The sequence below is a fragment of the Curcuma longa genome, chromosome 12 (assembly GCF_044706935.1).
Source record: "Curcuma longa cultivar G26 ecotype Majalengka, Jawa Barat chromosome 12, ITB_CL_G26_1.1, whole genome shotgun sequence".
NCBI lineage: Eukaryota > Viridiplantae > Streptophyta > Magnoliopsida > Zingiberales > Zingiberaceae > Curcuma > Curcuma longa.
The window spans coordinates 2,156,771-2,174,996 of record NC_133872.1 but is presented as its reverse complement, the minus strand read 5'-3'; the positions used below and the strand labels follow the sequence as shown (position 1 = coordinate 2,174,996).

The window sequence follows — 18,226 nt, the reverse complement described above, 5'->3', positions numbered from 1 at the left end:
TTCATTGTTTGTGTTTAGTTATTCTCATTATTATGAAATTATTTTGTACCGTTTTGCTTTGTATATTTCATGAATGCCTACCAACACTGCATGCGCATTTGTATATTCCAAGGAAAAAATTGAAAGAAATTAACCTGGATCATCCAGAGTTCACAAGCAAAAAAAAAAGTTTATTTGTATATAATTTATCACTTGAGATTAAAAAAAAAAGTTGGTGACTGATGTATAAAATCTTATCATATGGTTAATTCTTCAGGAAAGCTGGACAAAGTAGATGTCATAGAGGTTGATGGATTTATTATGAACTAAATCTTCTGTCGACATGACACAAAATATTTGATGAAACTTTTTTTATGTTTTAAATTTTTTACCTACGAATGGAATGACTTGTTTTATTTTTTCTAAAAGAAGGATGATTGATTTTTATCACCCTCTTCATTTCTTACCATTTTTGCCAAAGATTGGAACTGTAAACAACTAGCTAGATTACGGTAATTATAACACATCTATTAAACTGATGTCATTTAACAGCTGTCTATTCCTAATTATACGGAAGACAGGAATCCAACCCCAATCTGAATTCGGTAGATTTCATTTGATTTCGTCACGTGACATTAAAGCTCTTTATAAATCGCACAAGGCCGCCGATAACTCGATCCTCCGTCACTTGTTTCAGAGCTTTCCACCATCTCGTCTCTTCTCGTCCTTCTTCTTCATGGATAATTTAGCGTGGAGCACCAACGCAGACAGCACCGCCCCGTCGGCGGTGATTCCTGGGTGGGCAGTCGAGGCAGGCGGCGTTATTCTTCGCATCGAGGCGCGGGTGGTGGTACGGATCTTGGAGGGTGACCAAGACACGATGCCGCCCCAATTGATCTCGCACTTTTGCCGCCGGAGGATTTCTTCTTCCGACGTCGACGCCGCCGAGCACGCCCATTTCACCATCTCCCCGCCCTTCTACTACATCAACCATGAGCCCGCCTGGAAGGAGCAGACGCAGCGTATGTTCTCCCACGTCGCGGCGAATTGTGTGCGCCCTGCCGATCTCGAACTTCTCGCTGAAGCTTTCCGCAGATACACCTACGCGGTGTTCGACCTATTTCTGATCACTACAGAGTTGGTCTTTATGGAGTTCTTCTCCATCGTTGAAATCCCCATCACTCCTTCCGCTTCTGCCAGCCGCCTTCGCTACTTTATTCCTCCGGAGACTTATGAATATTTTTTCGGGGGCGACGACGATATCGACGACATCCAGATCCAGTTCGGCAGAGGGTCGGGGCCAACGTTCGCAGCGGCGGTGGAGGGGCTCCAGATGATAACTGTGGGAGAAGGTAGCTCGTTGTCCCATCTGCCTCGATGACTTTGAGGTGATGAGTCAGGTCTTGGCGATGCCTTGCGGCCATCCGTTTCACGAAGGATGTCTGATGGAGTGGCTGAAGCGGAGCCATTCTTGCCCCCTCTGCAGATTTTCACTTCCGGCCGCAGAGTTGGCTTCTTGATCTATTGCAATTGAGGAAAGAAATTTCTCAAGTTCATCCATTCATTGATTTGATGATGATCGTTATTAGTTATATATGTTCTGCTTTAGATTACTATATAACGTAACTGCTCCTTCGTTATATACGATTGTTGTTTGTTTGATCGACAAGACCGTCATTTTGATGTAAATGTGGACGATATTTCTTGATCGATGAGTAAATTCTTAGTTATAATTTGATTCTGTTTGGTTTGTGATATGTCACAGTTCATCAATTTCTTGGCGTTATCCATCACTCTCTGAACAGAGGAACATATGGTCTGAGAACTAATCTATTTTTTCAACCTTGATTTGATTTAACAAAAATAATTAATTTATTATTTTCTAGGTTTTACGTTTTGGGCAAACAAAACAAAACGATGAATCAATAAAACGGACTTATTTATTTAATCAGATTTAGTTATATATTATTGTTCTGATAGTAGTTTTTCGTTCTATAATAAGGGATTTTAAAATAAAAAATAAATAAATTGTTTTATTTTAAAATCTAAATTTTAAATGAAATTAACTTTTTTTCTTTCTATTTTCTCCTTCTTTAATTTCACTCAATAAATAGAGAATTGTTGGATCTGCAAAGTTTTCGCTGTCTGCAAGATTATAAACTTCTTTATGGAACCAAATTTGTTGAAAATTTTCAACTAAATCCAATTAATAAATTTGCAAATGGAATTAAATTGATAAACTTTTTCCATTATGATACAATTTAGCAAAAAATTGACTTTTAAGGGTAAAAATTAATAAGACGTCCTAATGTAAATCATTAAGAGTTTTTTTTTTTCAAAACAAGTTTAAAAGGTTTCTCATTATATTATTTATTTTCAACCCTATCATAACAGCTACTACAAAGTGTAGTAATTACTCTATCTGTAATTATTATAATATTATAATAACTAATATAACATTATTGTAGTACTATTGGACCAATTGATAGTTAGAATAGCCTCACATCTGCAGCCCTAGCTAACAAAGGGCTTTCTCATCTTTGGCTGGTTAATTGGCCCTTGTCAATAATGTTCTCACAACTATATCATGCATTATCTGCTAGTCAAGCGAACATATTGCCTTTGCGGATGATTACTAAGTTGGACTTTTAGTTACGTTTGGAGTTTTGATTTGGCCTGCAAGTTAAATTTACTCAAGAAGATTAAGATTTTTATTCTCATTTTCTTATAACTAAAAGTGTAAATTGTGTCAAAATGTCTTGAGTCAATCTTACTAGATAGTTTAAATTATATTCGTCATAGCCTACAAACAAATAGTGTGTTAGACTCAGCCCACAAGTTGAGCTACATGAGAATAACTTAGTTTGGCCCTCTGGTTGGGTCAAGCATGGCCCTCTGGTTCTATATATATATATATATATATATATATATATATATATAAAAGCTTAAATAGGCTAAGTAAGCTAAAGCATCTACAACACTTGTTCACATGGAGATAATTAATGTTCAAATCAGAAAAAAAGTAAAACAAATAAACAAATTCACTAATGCTGTAAACTGTATGGTTAGATTTCACTCTGTAATACCAAAAAAAGCCTTCAAATATTTCATATTAGACATTTTAGGTTAAATACATCTTAAGATCACTTCTGTTCAGCAGCAAATATTAATTGATTATACTTACACAGCTAGATTTGCATCAATAGCTTACAACTGTTGATAAGCTAATTGGGAGTTTCCTGGTTGCCTTCAACTGGTATATTAAACTAGGCAAATTATTGTATTTTAAACTTACGGCGATTTGTTGAAATGAGCATTGTAGTCCCTATCATCAAAAACTAATACCATCAGCAAAGACATCTTCCTCGGTGTCATCATCACTATCACTGAAGTTAGTATCACAAGAGTCATCATCATTTTCAAGATCTTCCCCATCGTATCCCTGGTAATGAAGTCAGAGTCCAGCTAATTAGCCATGTCCAATTGAAGGATTAACATATAGAATTAGCAAAGTAACAAAAATCTTTTCTCCAGGTAAACTAGCCTGCTACAGAATTGGGTCAAATATTTCCAAGAAGCTATAACAAGGAATTGATGCTTGATTGGGAAGAAAGTTCCCAATATAATCAATAAGGAACTAATATAGATTTAAGTTTATTCTAACACATGATTTCAATGTGGCAAGAAGAAAGATTATGTAACTTATATGATATTTACCTTATCTAGATTTACTGGTCGGAGAAAAAATTCCTCTTCCCAATACAATCAACAAGGAACTGTAAACATTCAAGTTTATTCTAACACAACTTGGACGTTGTAAGAACAATGATTTTGCAATTTTTATGATATTTACCTCGTCTAGATTTACTGGATGGAAAGGTTGAGTAGTGTTGGGAACCCAGATCTTTACATCATTCTCAATTCCAGAACTTGCAAGCATGGTGGTACGAGGGTGAGATACAGTACAGTTCACCACATCTCTATCACCTTTCATAGCACGTAAAAGTACCCCATCTTTCTTTCTCCAAATAGATATGACCACAGTCTGATCCACTAACCATATAGTCACAATACGGTCCAAAAAAATTCACATCCTTCTCAGTCTTTCTGTTACAATGTCCTTTGTACGCCTTGATCCCTAGACTCGAATCGGATATAGATAGGACTGAATTAGATTTATCTTCTGAATCACTATCAGAAAGCAAGGACACAGGATTTGACCTTGATCTTTTGGAAAGAGATAGACATATTGGTTCATATAAGAGACCAGCAGCTGACTTGAATCAGAAAAACACAACCCTGATATCCCTTCACTATGATCAATCAGGTGTGCAGAACAGAAAATTTCACATGGAAGACCATAATTTGTTGATCCATCCCATTTGTACTTGCGAATGTCATATACCCGAGCATGGTCATCTGCACCAGCAACTACAAGATAGTTTGGGTTTCTTGGATCTATTGAAATAGACATGAGATTGACAAATGATTCAGAAGCCGGTCTTCTTCTAAACGATTTGCATATGAACAGCTTTGTTAAAATTTTGGATCTAAGGTCAAACTGGGAGCAAATACAAGAGGCATATTACACAACTCACATGCTGAACTAGGCCATCTTCACCACCAATATAAAGAACATGAGGATTTTGAAGCTCCAATGCTACTGTATGAACAGCATCATCATGTTCAGCTAGCAATTCTGTAGTTACTTGGCCACCTTCACGTAATTGTGCAAGCCTTACCTGATGAAAATTTGGACACTCCAAGAGACATTATTTGCTCTTAAAGAAGAAATAGAGAAGAAATAATGCCAAGAGATCCTATTGCAGCATATACCTCACCATCTATAGCAGATGTAACAATAGTCTGATGATGAGCTCATGGCATGAAGTGTGTCTGGAAAACATTGTCTTTATGTCCAGAGTGGAAGGAAGTCCTGACAGTCCCAACCTCCCAATCCCACAGTCTTACCATTTGATCGTCTGATCCGGATAAAGAATGTTCCCATTTTCATTGAGACTCACGGTATTCACACAGACATTATGCTCGTTAAGTTTTCTGTCAATTCCCAAACGCAGAACAAAATCCTGGTCAATAATGATTTAGAAAGTTAAAAACCATTTCTGGAAGAAGAAAAAATAGATAAACCCCTATTCAGGAGTCCTTGCCAAATCATATCCAAACAATATGTTAAAGGTATTAGGTTAATAGGGCTATTAGTGTAGTGAGTACAGCTCCACATTGATATTTTAACTTTAGAGTTTCTGTATTATGTCCTATATATACATGTAGGTGTGCATCTCTAACCAATCCACAAAGAATATCTAGCATGTGCCCAAAATTAGAGACTTCTCCTTTGCAATAGCATGTGCCAGTGGCAACATTTTCTCCAACACCAAAACCTTCATTTGTTCATTCTGACCTCTGCTTGTGAACTAATATGTGTGCTACCACTACAAGTTTATGCCACTCAATAGTTCTGGAATATCTCAACGAGTTACTTTATCCTATTTATAAAATCTTCAATTCAGTGATCAATGCAGTGAATAATTCCTTTGCATCAAAAAATTTCTTGCAGAAGCAGAAAAGGTGAGGGTAAAGAGTCGGAGATGAATAGACAGAAGATTAGGAGTGGGCAAAGTGGAACATTTTTTTTATCATCATGTTTCTAAATCTCTATCTTCCCAAGTAAACAACACTGAAAGTTTGAAGTGTTTACTCAATTTCTATCTCCCTCTCATTATTTGAATTCCACGTTTTCTATCTTCCGAAAGAAACAGAACCTTAATTTACCACCAGATTCCACTTCCAGAGTAGTAATCAAACCCCATAACATCTTGAAAGAAGTTCATAATGCCACCAGGCTAGCCGATATCTTTACCAACTGCATCTAAATACACATATGATCGCCAAAGTTAGTGTCATGTTCATTCAAAATTCAGCTACCTCTATAAAATTCATTAATGTGAGCAGAATGTTCAGGTCTTGGTCTCTCCAATAAAAAAGAAACTCACCATTTTCTGATTTAGTATTTCATGCCAAAAACAGTGAACTTCCCTCATTAGACACATGAATGCAGAAGAAAAGGTCTTTATAAACATCAACTAAACTGAATATGATAAACAAGCAAGCAATAATGGATAAGAGAAGTATGCTCATTAACTAACAACACTTCTCTTTAGTATCACCATATTTACTCTCTAGTAGCTCCATTATGCTCTGAATATGCAAGCCTTTGCAGTTGCAGAAAAGTAGCTAGCTAACATCAAAGTGTCAAATACTAAGAGCTAGAAACCCTCATTTGCTCCAAGCATTAACAAAGATAACTACCAAACATGGCTGAAATTTAACCATATTGGATAGATATTTTCTAGTGGCCCACGTAACTTATCAGTCTCCATTCTTATCACGAGCAACAACAAGCTATTGTTAGCATGCATTTGCATTTCCACTTGCGAGTTTGGCGCAAATCATCCTTGTTATATTGTAAGAGATTCGTCGGAAGTGCAAACTTCATCAGTACAAGATCTTTAATGCTTACTCAAAATTAAAAATAAAAACAAAGATTTGAGGGTGAAAAAAAAGGACGCATGCACCTCCGAAGCCGTAGCGCGATGCGAGAAATTTCTGGATGACAGGACTCCAACCTCGCGCTGATACAGATTGAGGATCCCGCTGCTGAAGCTCCTCTGGCGCTTCCCCAAATCACCATTCAGAGGGCGATGGTGAAGGAACGCAACGTGGAGACTCCGTCGAGAGGATGACAGAGGGCGAGGGTTTCGACAACGGAAAAGGGAGGCGTTAGTGGTTCGGGGTTCAAGTCATGCAGGTCACTTGGGTGAAGCTTACGGATCAGGTTCGACCCAATCGCCTCGTTGTTGGGTTAAAAGTATTCGACCGGGCCGAGATCGGATCTGACCTGGTGAAAGAATCATTAATCGAGTCAGATATAATCGAAATGTGTTTATCTGAATTCCAAATAATAATAATAATAAAAGAATCTGTAGGACCAAGGAAAAAGATTGTAAAACTGATATTATTAATTTTTTAAAATTAAATTAAATTAATTCGTATCATTTTTCTGCATGGCAATTACATTAGAAATAATTTGTGCACCAAAATGCTCATTTTCACTTGTTTTATTATTTCCCGTATTTCTTAGGTGATAAATTCTACTAAACTATCCTTAATTTTAAAAAACAAACTGCAAATCCTTTTCCCCCCAATTTGTTAGATTTATTTATAGTTTAAAAAACATATAATTATGATAATATTCTTTCAGATTTATTTTAGATTTTTTTTCATTAAAAGCTCGATTGTACATAAAACAAGACCATCTAGAACTAAAGTGGCATGGCCTGCCTCTGAAATATAATTGAGTTGTTTACAATAGAATAGAATTGTAGAAAAAAACTAGATGAAGCCGAGACAATACCTTTCTCCGTCGTGATCAACTGTAATTCTCAATTTACCTCCTCATAAATGATCGTGAAATCGATCGTATGGAACCGCTGATGCCCCCATCATATCGCATCACTATTTTTTCCGTACAAAAACAGCGGCTGTAACAGAGATACTATTTCTTTCTTTATTTGTGAAGTCAAGTTTACTTTTATCATCAAAGATCAACCAATTAACAAATTATCAGAAAATGTAATTCAATTGCATTACAGCAATTTATAACACATAAGGATCTAAAGCTTATCGAGATTGTTATGATCAAGTTGAAAATTAACTGATAATTGATAGTTAATCACCAGTTTTAACTCAAATATGGCAAAAAGACCTCAAATATGATATATACGCAATAAAATGCATGGTGATAGTTTGGCTTGGATATGCTAAGATTCACCAGGTTTAACTCACATCCTATGAGACTTCAGTGCTTCAAAGCGAGCAGTCAGTGCTGCATAATCAGGCAAGTTTGGATGAACATGAGTAACCGAATTCATCTGTTGTGGAGGCAAGACTGGAGGCGGCCTATTTGGAGGGGGAGGTGACTCCTGCTGTTCACCATTCTCTGATTCATGACCATCTGAGTCATCAAATTTTATATCCGAATAAACAGTCCGAGAGATGCAACTGTTCCTTCTTAGTATCTTGTTTTCATTCAGGTCGGCACTATCTATGCTGTCATCATCCAAAGTGTTCGATAAACTGAAACTCTGAGAGCTGAAGAGCCTCTTCTCCAGGGCCTTGGCCTCATAATTTGACGGAGCATGTGTCCCTGATAGATGGTCTTGTTCCTGCTCTTTCTGAAACTCAACCTGATTAAATTTGTTGCATTTGCATACCAAGGTATCCACAGGGGGCGACCAATCAAATGGATGAGAATTCTGATTGGCAGGATGGGCTGCAGCTTGTTCAGCGTGAATTGCTTGTTCAGCAGACTCTGAAGCGTCTTGAACAGCTGAGGCAGGGTCCTTGAATTGCAATTCTTTTCTGTTGGTAGTAGGCATAGGCATTTAAGTAGTAGATAGGTTAAATCACTTATTAATCGTTCACATGGGGAGAGAGAAGCAACAACCTGTTAAAATCCTTTGGTTGTACAGGAAATATAGGTTTAACGTAAACATTTTTGACATCTGCAAATGCTCGTGGTCCTTCCTGCAAATTTAAATATAGTGAGACCAAATATTTTAAAATTTGACCAAACACAATACACAGTATTCATCGAGCAACATAATCAAAAGTGCTCAGATGCATGTGCAAGTATGAACACACATATCTGTGTTTGTGTGTGTGTGTGTGTGCGTATGCGTGCAGGAGAGAGTTCTGGAGCATACTATAACTTTCTCTGGAGGTACAAGAAGCTCCTGCTCTGATTCTGTTGAATCCCACTTAACCTGATACTCCTTTGCTATTTCCTTCAAGACTTTCAGCTTAACTTCACCAATAGGTTTCCTTGCTGATAACTTCTCTATTAACTTCAAAATAGGGGGAAAAAAGAGAAGATAGTCTTAGGAATAAATGGAGCAAACCAGTAGAAATTCAGTGTCTCATAGTTGGACATTGCATTAGCAAGCAGAGACTAATCCAGCAGATCTGGATACATACGCATGTAAAATAATATGCCAAATTCACCATAAAGCAACCTAAGCTTAATAGAGATTTAAAAATCTATACTTTTCACAGTTTGAATATACAACAGAACACAAAATATTTTCCAGGAAGGATGGCACTACTCAAGTTATGCATCCATTGGAACACTGTCTGAACTTTGAAGTTGGTTTCTTTTATGTGAATGCTCACTTCAGATAGGATGTGCAATTCACCCCACCGAGCCAAAATTGAGGACCAAAATGAGTTATTAAGTTACTAGATTGACAAAAGTATGCCCTATCCCTCGTTTACTCCAAAATTGAGGACCAAGACATATGGACATTGTATCATGTGTTCTTAAGTTACTGCAATGGCATATAATCTGTCCTTGTTTAGACGGTTGGGCATGGGCTAAAATATTGAACTGCTATTCCTAATATGGATCAGCAAGATCTGTTTCATATTTCAAATAGGATTCTTGCCTACATCAGGTCCTTCTCAAAATGAATACTCATGAAATCTTCTGAAACTGCTCCATATGCAATGACACTGCCATTCTCTGTGAATCATGTTTAGCCTTACATCCTAATAGTAAATAGGATTCTTCACAACATTTCTTTTGTCTTAAAATAGATACTCGTGAAATTCTCAGAAACTGCTACTCCATATGCAAAGATACTGTACTTTGTGAATCATGTTTAACCTTCCATTTTGAGGGTGAATCCAATCCTCTTATTTCATTGTATAACTAGGATGAATTTAGTGTCACAACCGTTTAGGGATACCTTGTCTAAGGTTAAATTCTCTCCATCCTTTGTCCACTACACGTGGGTTGGCAACTTCCAATTCTTTGAAGTTGGACAAGGAAACTCATGAATCATAAACCAAACAATATAAATCAAGAAACATACAACAAAACAATTAAAAAGGTTCTTTATGAGAAAAAGTCTTACCATGCAATTAACTTCAGATTCAGGTCGCAATTCAGTCGCAGCAGAAACAAAATCTTTTCCATACTTCTTTTCAAAGATAAGAAGAATTCGGCTAAGCTCTGGAATGTCTGAGCACCTTGGAGAAGCATAGATCAAACTTGAAATTCCTTCTTTTAGATCTCGTGGGCAATCCCTAAAATAGTAAGGATAATCTTAGAATGACTTCTCCAAAGTTTGTTGATACTTAATGGTAGCAAGGTAATAAACCTTTGTTTAGCAATGATAGGTAGGCGAGCAACTATTAGCTCACAGAAAAGTTCAATGATGTCATTAGCTGCCATGACATTTTGTTCTCGTATCACATGCTCAACCTACAAACAAATGTCATTAATTCAGTAGATTACATGTTTTCAAGAAACTGACAAAAGATACCTACTCCATGTTCAACATATTCAAAGTATATATGTATTATAACTCAAAAGAAATTACAACAGTAAATATATTTTAACTATAATTTAGCTGACTATAAAATTGTTGAAGAGCAAAAAATGATCCAATACTTCATAATTAATTGGGATAAGGGCATCTCATTATTGAACCTCAATGATACCAAATGCTTATGTAGAAACTCAAAAAAGGAAGTGATTGCGACAGTTGCTCCATATCAAATGACAACCAATGACTATGTGAGATAAGTGACTCTAAGAGCTGATAGAAAATTCATGTTTAACACTATCACAGATTATTTCATTGTGAATGAACTTGTCAAAACAATTCATATGCTTAATAAAGTCTCAGTCAACTTCTGTGAATCTATCTAATATAACTAAATCAGTGGCTTTAAGCAAACATATCAGTCATGGAGAATTTTTAATCAGTGGCCCCTATATGCTGTAAGGTGCTTCAAATGAGAGTTCGTGAAACATTTTTGTTGGCGCCATTACCTAATCACAAAGGGATGTTCGATAACAAAGAAGAACAAAGACAATTGAATCTTAAACCTAAACACCAAGCACCATTCAAGAAGTGTGGAATTCACTAGCACCAACCAATATATATAGAGGGAAAACAAGTTGAATCCAAATAAAATGGAAATGTAGTGCTTGGATTCTATTTTTATTTGGATACTTTTGAGTTTTGATAGTCAGGAAGAAAGAATGTAGTTTACCAAGAAGGGGGTTGGCGGTGGCAAGTGCTCCCTCTAAGTTTATAATTCTATTGGATAAAATAATCAAAATTTTAAAATAATGCAGACGTACAATAGATCCAATATGGTCCGACTCTTCCCCGGGATGACATTGACAGTGCACCGAACTGCCCTTTATGTATTTAAATTTTAATGAAGCTATTCTGAGAATATATATAATGAGTTTACCATTGTTTTACGGAATACAAATTGATTTTATTTATTTTTTTAGGTTGTCTAAGACTCATATGTTTGACAAACCTGAGGATGAGGACTAGAATCTTATCATGCCAAAAATTTGGGATTTGAAAATCCTGTGAATTCATGAGATTAAAGAGCACTACAATATAACACTGAACATTCTACACAATATATGGTGGAAGCCTGTACCAGCATAACTTCTATTATGACTTAAAGATACAAGAATTGCTAATTTCATGGTCCCTATACAAGTAGAAAACTTGCAGAAGTGTGTTGCGCTGGGGAAATTCCTCAAACCCTATGTGTCAGTATTCTTTCCTCACCCAAAAGGCAACTCTTGCACAACGATTAGAGTTTGATTGTAGGTCATTGTCAAAATAATTAAATCATCCAAGATTCAGAAGATGACACGTTATTCTATACATGGAACCAACAATGCAGCTCCTTAATTAACTAAAACCCTAAAATTCGATCGAATCTATACCGCGCATTTATAAACGTGCGCCACCCGAGAACATTATGGTTCAGGAAAAAAAAGTAAATGAAAAGGGGATAAAAAGAACAAATACGAACTCTGATTCGAGCGGTCTCGTCACGGCCAGACTCGAGGAGAAGGGCGACATCACGCCGCATCTGCCCCACCTGCGCCTCGCGCTTGTTCCGAAGTAGCTTGATCCTAGCCATCGCCATCCTCGCCTCAGATTTGCTGCATAAAACCGACACAAGCGATCGGAGCTCCAGATTTTGCAAAGAAAAAGAGGAGAAAGAAGCAAAAGAGCGGAGGGAAGAGAAACCGACCATTTGGAGGGGTTGAAGCGTCGGCGGAGGATGGAGGAGAATCCGGCGCCCATCAGCTTCTTGACGGCTCCGATTGCCGACTGATTGATCTCGGAAGCCATTTCAAGATGTAATAGTCGGAGCGGCTTGTGAGCAGTGCGTGAGAGGGACAAAGGCCCCTTTTCTTCGTCGGCAACGGCTCCTTGATGTGTTTGTAACGGTCTCCTCGATGTGGAATCCAACGACGTACGCAATGAGAAATACTCAATTGTGTACCATCGTCGGCCCATCAATACGAAAAAATATATATGTAATATTGTGTTTTTTTTAATATAATTCAGGTGTCCAATAACATTGTGTTATTATTAATAGTAAAAAAAATTATCATCTTATCGGCCTCCACGAAGATGACACTCTCTTACCTAAGATAGTAAATTTTATGTAAAAATGAAATCTGTCATTAGTTTCATATAGTCAATTTTATGATTATCTATGAAAAGATAAAAGAGGATATTACTTGGAATCTATTCCATCGTAACCAATTCAATTATGTTCGAAAGCACCTAAGGAAGTAAATCACAACTTCTCTAAATGGCTTCCCACTATTTGGAAGGAATAAATTATGGTGAGTTCCTCCTTAGCAATAATAGCACCGGTAAGGATTGAAATAATCAACAGAATATTTTCATCTCCGTTAAAATTCGACTAGGTCTATTGATAGTAACATTCCTATAGGAATCATCCGCGCTAACCCGTGAAATAATTTTATCTTATTATTAATATTATGATTGGCAATTGTATAATATTCATTATTCTATGTCATATTATACCGACAATATAAAATTTTATATTTAAAGAATAATATATAAGATATTTAATTAAGTTTTTAAACATCTAATTTTTAAAGATAAGGGATCATATTAATATTTTCATAAAACTAATTTATTTACTAATTGTGTTGATTTTGATTAAAATGTTAGCAAATTAAATTCAAGGCGTATGGCTATTAAACAGCTAAAAGTTACAAAAGAAAATATTATAAATAACTTGCTAAAGATGATATTTATTTAGTTATTTTGTTATCTCGTCAATTATCGATTGTCAATGATAAAATATTTTAATTTTTAAAAATATTCTTGTTTATTTTAACAATATTAGAATCTATGATATGTAAACAAAATTTAAGATTTTAATGGTCCATCATGATAAATTAATATCTATTATGAAAATTAATTCAGATATTAGTCATTCGTTGGAAGGGGAGCCTTGGCGCAACGATAAGGTTACTGCCATGTGACCTAGAGGTCACGGGTTCAAATCCTGGAAACAGCCTCTTGCCAAAGGCAATGTAAGGCTGCGTACAATGGATCCTTTCCTCGAACCCCGCATGGCGGGAGCTTCGTGCACCGGGCTGCCCTTTTATTAGTCATTCGTTGGTCAATAAATTAACATGTAAAAATAATCAAAACTAGATGCTAAATGATATTAGTAATCAAATTAGGTAATTGAGCTAAGTGAGATAGATCCATCAAAAGTTTAAATGAGTTAATTAACTCCATTTTCGAGTTTAACCATTTCGATTAAGAAGCTAGTTAAATAAGAAAACATGTTTTAAAACATTAGACAATGCCAAACATCAACAACCTGATGCCATGTAATCGATCCCCACATTGGTTATAAATATATGTGTCTGTAATTATTCTATACATACTCAAGCTAACTCTTTTCTTGCTAAGTCTATTCTATAAATAAATGCCAAACATCAGTGTTACTTCAAGCTAACTCTTTTCTTGCTAATTTAGTAGCCTTTGAGACAATGTATTCTATACATATAACTGCATCACAGAAAATACAAACTCAATGGCATTTGATGGTCATGCAACAAATAATTCTGCTTTGCCATCGATAAACAGGCTCATGAACTCCTCTCCATCAACAGTTTCTTTCTCGATGAGAAGCTGTGCTAGCTTGTGAAGGATGTCGATGTGAGTTGTTATGATTTGTTTGGCTCTGGAATAAGCTGTCTCTACGAGCCCTCTAACCTCGGCATCCACCACGTCAGCAGTTGCCATAGAGTAGTCCTTTTGAGACGACACCTGATGAAGATGATAGCCATGCATAACATTTTCAGAGATACAACTCTGCATAGGAAGGTCGAGGAACAATATATATGAAATGGGAACTCTTGAACATTCAAACACGCACCTGTTGTCCTAGGAATGGATTACCACCAGGACCACCAATGGCAACCTGACCAATCTTTTTGCTGAAGCCAAATCTCTCGACCATTTGCCTTGCCACTCGAGAAACCTGCATGAAGTCATTTGATGCTCCTGTTGTCACGTTCTCTTGCCCAAAAATCACCTCTTCTGCTACCCTGAAATGCAGCAAGTGGTATAGCATTAAATAGCATGAACCTCTTGAAAGGATGAGATTAAACAATAACAGGAAGATCCATGCCCATAGTTCGAACCTTCCACCAAGGGCAACTGCCATTTGGTTCTCTAGGTAGCTTCTGCTATAAAGTCCTGACTCGAGCCTCTCCTCACTCGGGGCAAAGAAAGTAAGGCCCCCAGCTTGACCTCGAGGAATAATGGAGATCTTCGCGACTGGATCATACTCTGGCATGAGTGCACCCACAAGAGCATGCCCAGCCTCTGTAAGAAACATATTGTTCATATCAGTAGGTTTGAAAATTTAAGTTAAACTGCAAAATCAAAGCTTAGTTCAGAATGTATTCTTTACCATGATATGCTACCAGCTTCTTCTTTTCATCAGATACAACTGCATTTTTCTTTTCAGGCCCAGCTATTATTCTCTCCAGAGCATCTGATATTTCATCCTTGCTTATCTCCTTAAGGTCACGCCTAGCAGCAAGGATAGCTGCTTCATTCATTAGATTCTGCAGATCTGCACCAGTGAATCCTGGGGTTCTCCTAGCAATTTTTTCAAAATCTACATCTTTAGCAAGTGCTTTTCCTCTTGAATGAACCTGTAAATAGGCCAAGGCTTAATGCAATAGTTGGTAAGTACCAATTACGCCTCCAGAAATATGATAACTGACCCATACAACATATCAGAAAACACACATAATGTAGGCCATAATAGTAGCTAGAATAGATTAAAACCATGAAGTGATGCCTTGTGACTTTACAACCACACAAGCACCTTGTAATTGCAGAATAAATTTGCATTAGCATACTAGCATTATCATGTTTGTGGAAAATTGCCTAACATAACCTGAGATTTTGCCAAACTACCACCAGATTACCTACACATATATTACCGTATGATTGCAACACCCAAAAATAAGATGTCAGAACATGTTCAAGACTATAAACTAAAAGATGAATCATCAGAGCCCACAACCAAGTTCCAGTATGATAAAAATGTCATCTTTATGAGCCGCAAAAGGGGGAAGCAAAGTTAGATATTTGGGTAGTTCATTATGACTTCAGTAATCATAGCTTGAAACTGTGCAAAAAGAGGAAGGATTCAACAAGAGATAACATTAGAAACTCTGATGGGTTTTAGTGAACCAAATTCATTAATGAATCCCCATTCTTGGGTGAGACATCTCCATGTATCCATCATTAAACTCATAAATCATATTTTAGCAATGTCATAATAGTCCAAAATTAATGCATCCTAGAATTCGCCAATGAACAAGAATAATTTACAATGAAGCACAATATCTTCACTCTTCAGTTCTGATAATCAATCTTGTATTAGTCCAAATTCCAAAACAAGGTAGCCATTTTTAACATGGCTACACCAGAAGATGCGGCGACAAATCAAATAACTGAGACCTTAAAGTATAAATTAATTTTATATTGAGGTTCAGTAGTTTATCAATACTTAGTTCATGGGGTCACTTAACTAAATAAAAGAGCACATCAAATTGGACAAAACACATGATTTAACGCATAATTATCCATGTAATGTAATTAAAAATAGTTAATAATTGATGCTTAGACCAAAACAAGAACTTCATTTTCCATCAATACTTTATGCGCCAATAAGATTAAGGAAGAACTAGTAGGCGGAATTATATAGTCAAACAAAAACTAATATCACCTTCCATAATATATCCGTATGCAATGATACTAAAACTTAAACAGTTCTGATGAAAACAAACTAGTGCTAACAAAACATCACATAATTTCAGCTTCTATTTTCATGGTATGCTTTAAGATTGACAGATTTCTACATTTGAAAAATGTGGTTTATTGAATAATCAATAACAAGTATAATATGAAACATTTTAGAAAAATCTCGATGAAAATTATCATCCATTTCTACTAACTGACCTGTAGTATTCTCACTCTGCCAGCTACATCAGGCCTATCCACTGTGACTTGTCGATCAAACCTTCCGGGCCGAAGCAGAGCTGAATCAAGAACATCTGGTCTGTTAGTCGCTGCCAAGACAATCACTCCACTGTTCCCTGAGAACCCATCCATCTCCGTCAAAAGCTGATTGATAGTCTGCTCCCTTTCATCATTACCGCCACCAAGCCCTGCCCCTCTCTGTCTTCCCACGGCATCAATTTCATCAATGAATACAATGCACGGTGCCTTCGCTTTTGCCTTCTCGAACAGATCACGGACCCTCGATGCCCCCACTCCGACAAATAGCTCCACGAACTCGGATGCAGCACAAGAGAAGAACGGCACTCCGGCTTCACCAGCCACAGCCCGGGCTAGCAGCGTTTTTCCGGTACCGGGTCGACCGGCCCAGAGACAACCTTTGGCAATTCTCGCCCCCAAAGCAGTGTACTTGTCTGGGTTCTTTAAGAAATCCACCACTTCCTGCAGTTCTAGCTTTGCTTGATCAGCTCCCGCAACATCGGCAAAGGTAACGCCCGTCTCCGGGACCTCTTGGAACTTAGACTTGGACCGGCCGAAGTCCATAGGCCCGCCGAGACCACCTGGCCCTCCACCAGGGCCGCCCTGGGCACGGCGAAACAGGAAGAATAGGCCAGCAAATGCAAGGAAGGGAAAGAGGAGATTGCCGATGAAATTAAACAACCCATTGCCGGCGTCGCCCTCCGACACAGAGATGTCAACCCCGTTCATCGCCAGAATGTCGATGAGGTCCGGATCGTTTGGCACAATCACTGCCGCGCGGCGCCCATCGACGGCGGTGAGCTGGAGCACGCCGCCGTCCTTGCTGAAGCGGACGCGCTCGACCTTGCCCTTCTTGACGGCGTTGAGGAACTCGCTGTAGCGCCACTGGGAACCCTCGGGGAGGTCCGGGGAGGACTGGGGACGGGGAGCAGTGAGGAGCGACTGGGCGAAGGGGTTGGAGGAGGAGTTGGGTTTGGAGGCAGCCTCAAGCTGGGCAGGGGATGAGTAGTCGGGAGCGGGGAGGGGCGCGGCGTCGTCGCAAAGACGGATGGAGGGAGAGAGGAGAAGAGGAAGGCGGCGGCGGGCGGTGGCGGTGAGGGGAGAGTGGAGGAGGGGGCGGTGGTGGCGGTTGAGGAGGGATTGGATGGGGGAGTGCCAGGTGCGGAGGGAAGGGTTGGGGGTGGGCTTAGCGCGCAGTCTGGAGCCAACGAGGGAGGAGGAGAGGAGAGGGTGGGTGGTGGAAGCCATGGAACGACCTTGTGTAGAAGACGATTGATTTGGGGGAAAAATTGAAAGATTAAGATTTAGAAGCCGAAGGACGCTCTCGAGGGGACTTGTGAGGAAATGAGGCGCTACGTGGAATATACTGAATCCCCAATGGTTTGGATATTTTGGGGAATTTTGATTTTCCTTTTTTTTTCTTTTCTTTTTGTTAATATGAGATTGGGGTTTTGCAATTGAAATAATATGACAAAATTCTCAAACTGCTCAATTTTATTGTGCATGCTTATGGATGTCTATTGCATTGGAATTAATTTTTTTTAATGGAGTTACACGTTTAAAATATGAATAGAAGAACAGTTAAAATTGGGGTCTAAATTTTATATCTATCAAGGTGAAATTATCATTTTATCTCGATCCACTTATATGGTTAGAAAAAATACAAGTATAAGGAGACGTATGTATTGCTCGGTATTATGAGAGATTATTAGTTGATTTACACTCTCATTTTAAGTTGTAGATATCCATTAAGATCAAAT

The 18,226-nt window shown here is 37.8% G+C and overlaps 2 protein-coding genes and 3 pseudogenes across 2 annotated transcripts; 1 reads left to right on the top strand and 4 right to left on the bottom strand.

Moving 5' to 3' along the window:
• Positions 1–143, bottom strand: part of LOC141843426 (uncharacterized) — a 2,259-nt pseudogene extending 2,116 nt beyond the window's left edge.
• A 572-nt stretch (positions 144–715) lies between these two features.
• LOC141843425 (uncharacterized) lies at positions 716–1,499 on the top strand (annotated as a pseudogene).
• A 1,637-nt stretch (positions 1,500–3,136) lies between these two features.
• LOC141843424 (uncharacterized) lies at positions 3,137–6,914 on the bottom strand (annotated as a pseudogene).
• Positions 6,915–7,841: 927 nt separating this feature from the next.
• On the bottom strand, positions 7,842–12,239 carry LOC141843706 (uncharacterized). The gene is made up of 7 exons (XM_074731757.1): positions 12,139–12,239; positions 11,914–12,046; positions 10,221–10,324; positions 9,975–10,146; positions 8,766–8,906; positions 8,507–8,586; positions 7,842–8,421 (listed from the first exon to the last, which is right to left on the bottom strand). Exons 1-7 carry the CDS (start codon positions 12,237–12,239, stop codon positions 7,842–7,844), a joined length of 1,311 nt encoding a protein of 436 aa, XP_074587858.1.
• A 1,530-nt stretch (positions 12,240–13,769) lies between these two features.
• On the bottom strand, positions 13,770–17,714 carry LOC141843335 (ATP-dependent zinc metalloprotease FTSH 1, chloroplastic-like). The gene is made up of 5 exons (XM_074731410.1): positions 16,428–17,714; positions 14,863–15,109; positions 14,591–14,774; positions 14,323–14,494; positions 13,770–14,213 (listed from the first exon to the last, which is right to left on the bottom strand). Exons 1-5 carry the CDS (start codon positions 17,712–17,714, stop codon positions 13,992–13,994), a joined length of 2,112 nt encoding a protein of 703 aa, XP_074587511.1. The 3' UTR covers positions 13,770–13,991.
• Positions 17,715–18,226: the final 512 nt, after the last annotated feature.

Excerpts from the sequence above, each read along its gene's own strand:
- LOC141843335 (XM_074731410.1), bottom strand. The coding sequence starts at position 17,714 with ATGGCTTCCACCACCCACCCTCTCCTCTCCTCCTCCCTCGTTGGCTCC. Across the intron at positions 15,110-16,427 it reads GCAGAGTGAGAATACTACAG|GTTCATTCAAGAGGAAAAGC; the intron begins GTCAGTTAGTAG and ends GCCTATTTACAG. Across the intron at positions 14,775-14,862 it reads GAAGCTGGTAGCATATCATG|AGGCTGGGCATGCTCTTGTG; the intron begins GTAAAGAATACA and ends TGTTTCTTACAG.
- LOC141843706 (XM_074731757.1), bottom strand. The coding sequence starts at position 12,239 with ATGGCTTCCGAGATCAATCAGTCGGCAATCGGAGCCGTCAAGAAGCTG. Across the intron at positions 12,047-12,138 it reads CGCTTCAACCCCTCCAAATG|CAAATCTGAGGCGAGGATGG; the intron begins GTCGGTTTCTCT and ends GGTTTTATGCAG. Across the intron at positions 10,325-11,913 it reads ACGAGACCGCTCGAATCAGA|GTTGAGCATGTGATACGAGA; the intron begins GTTCGTATTTGT and ends ATTTGTTTGTAG.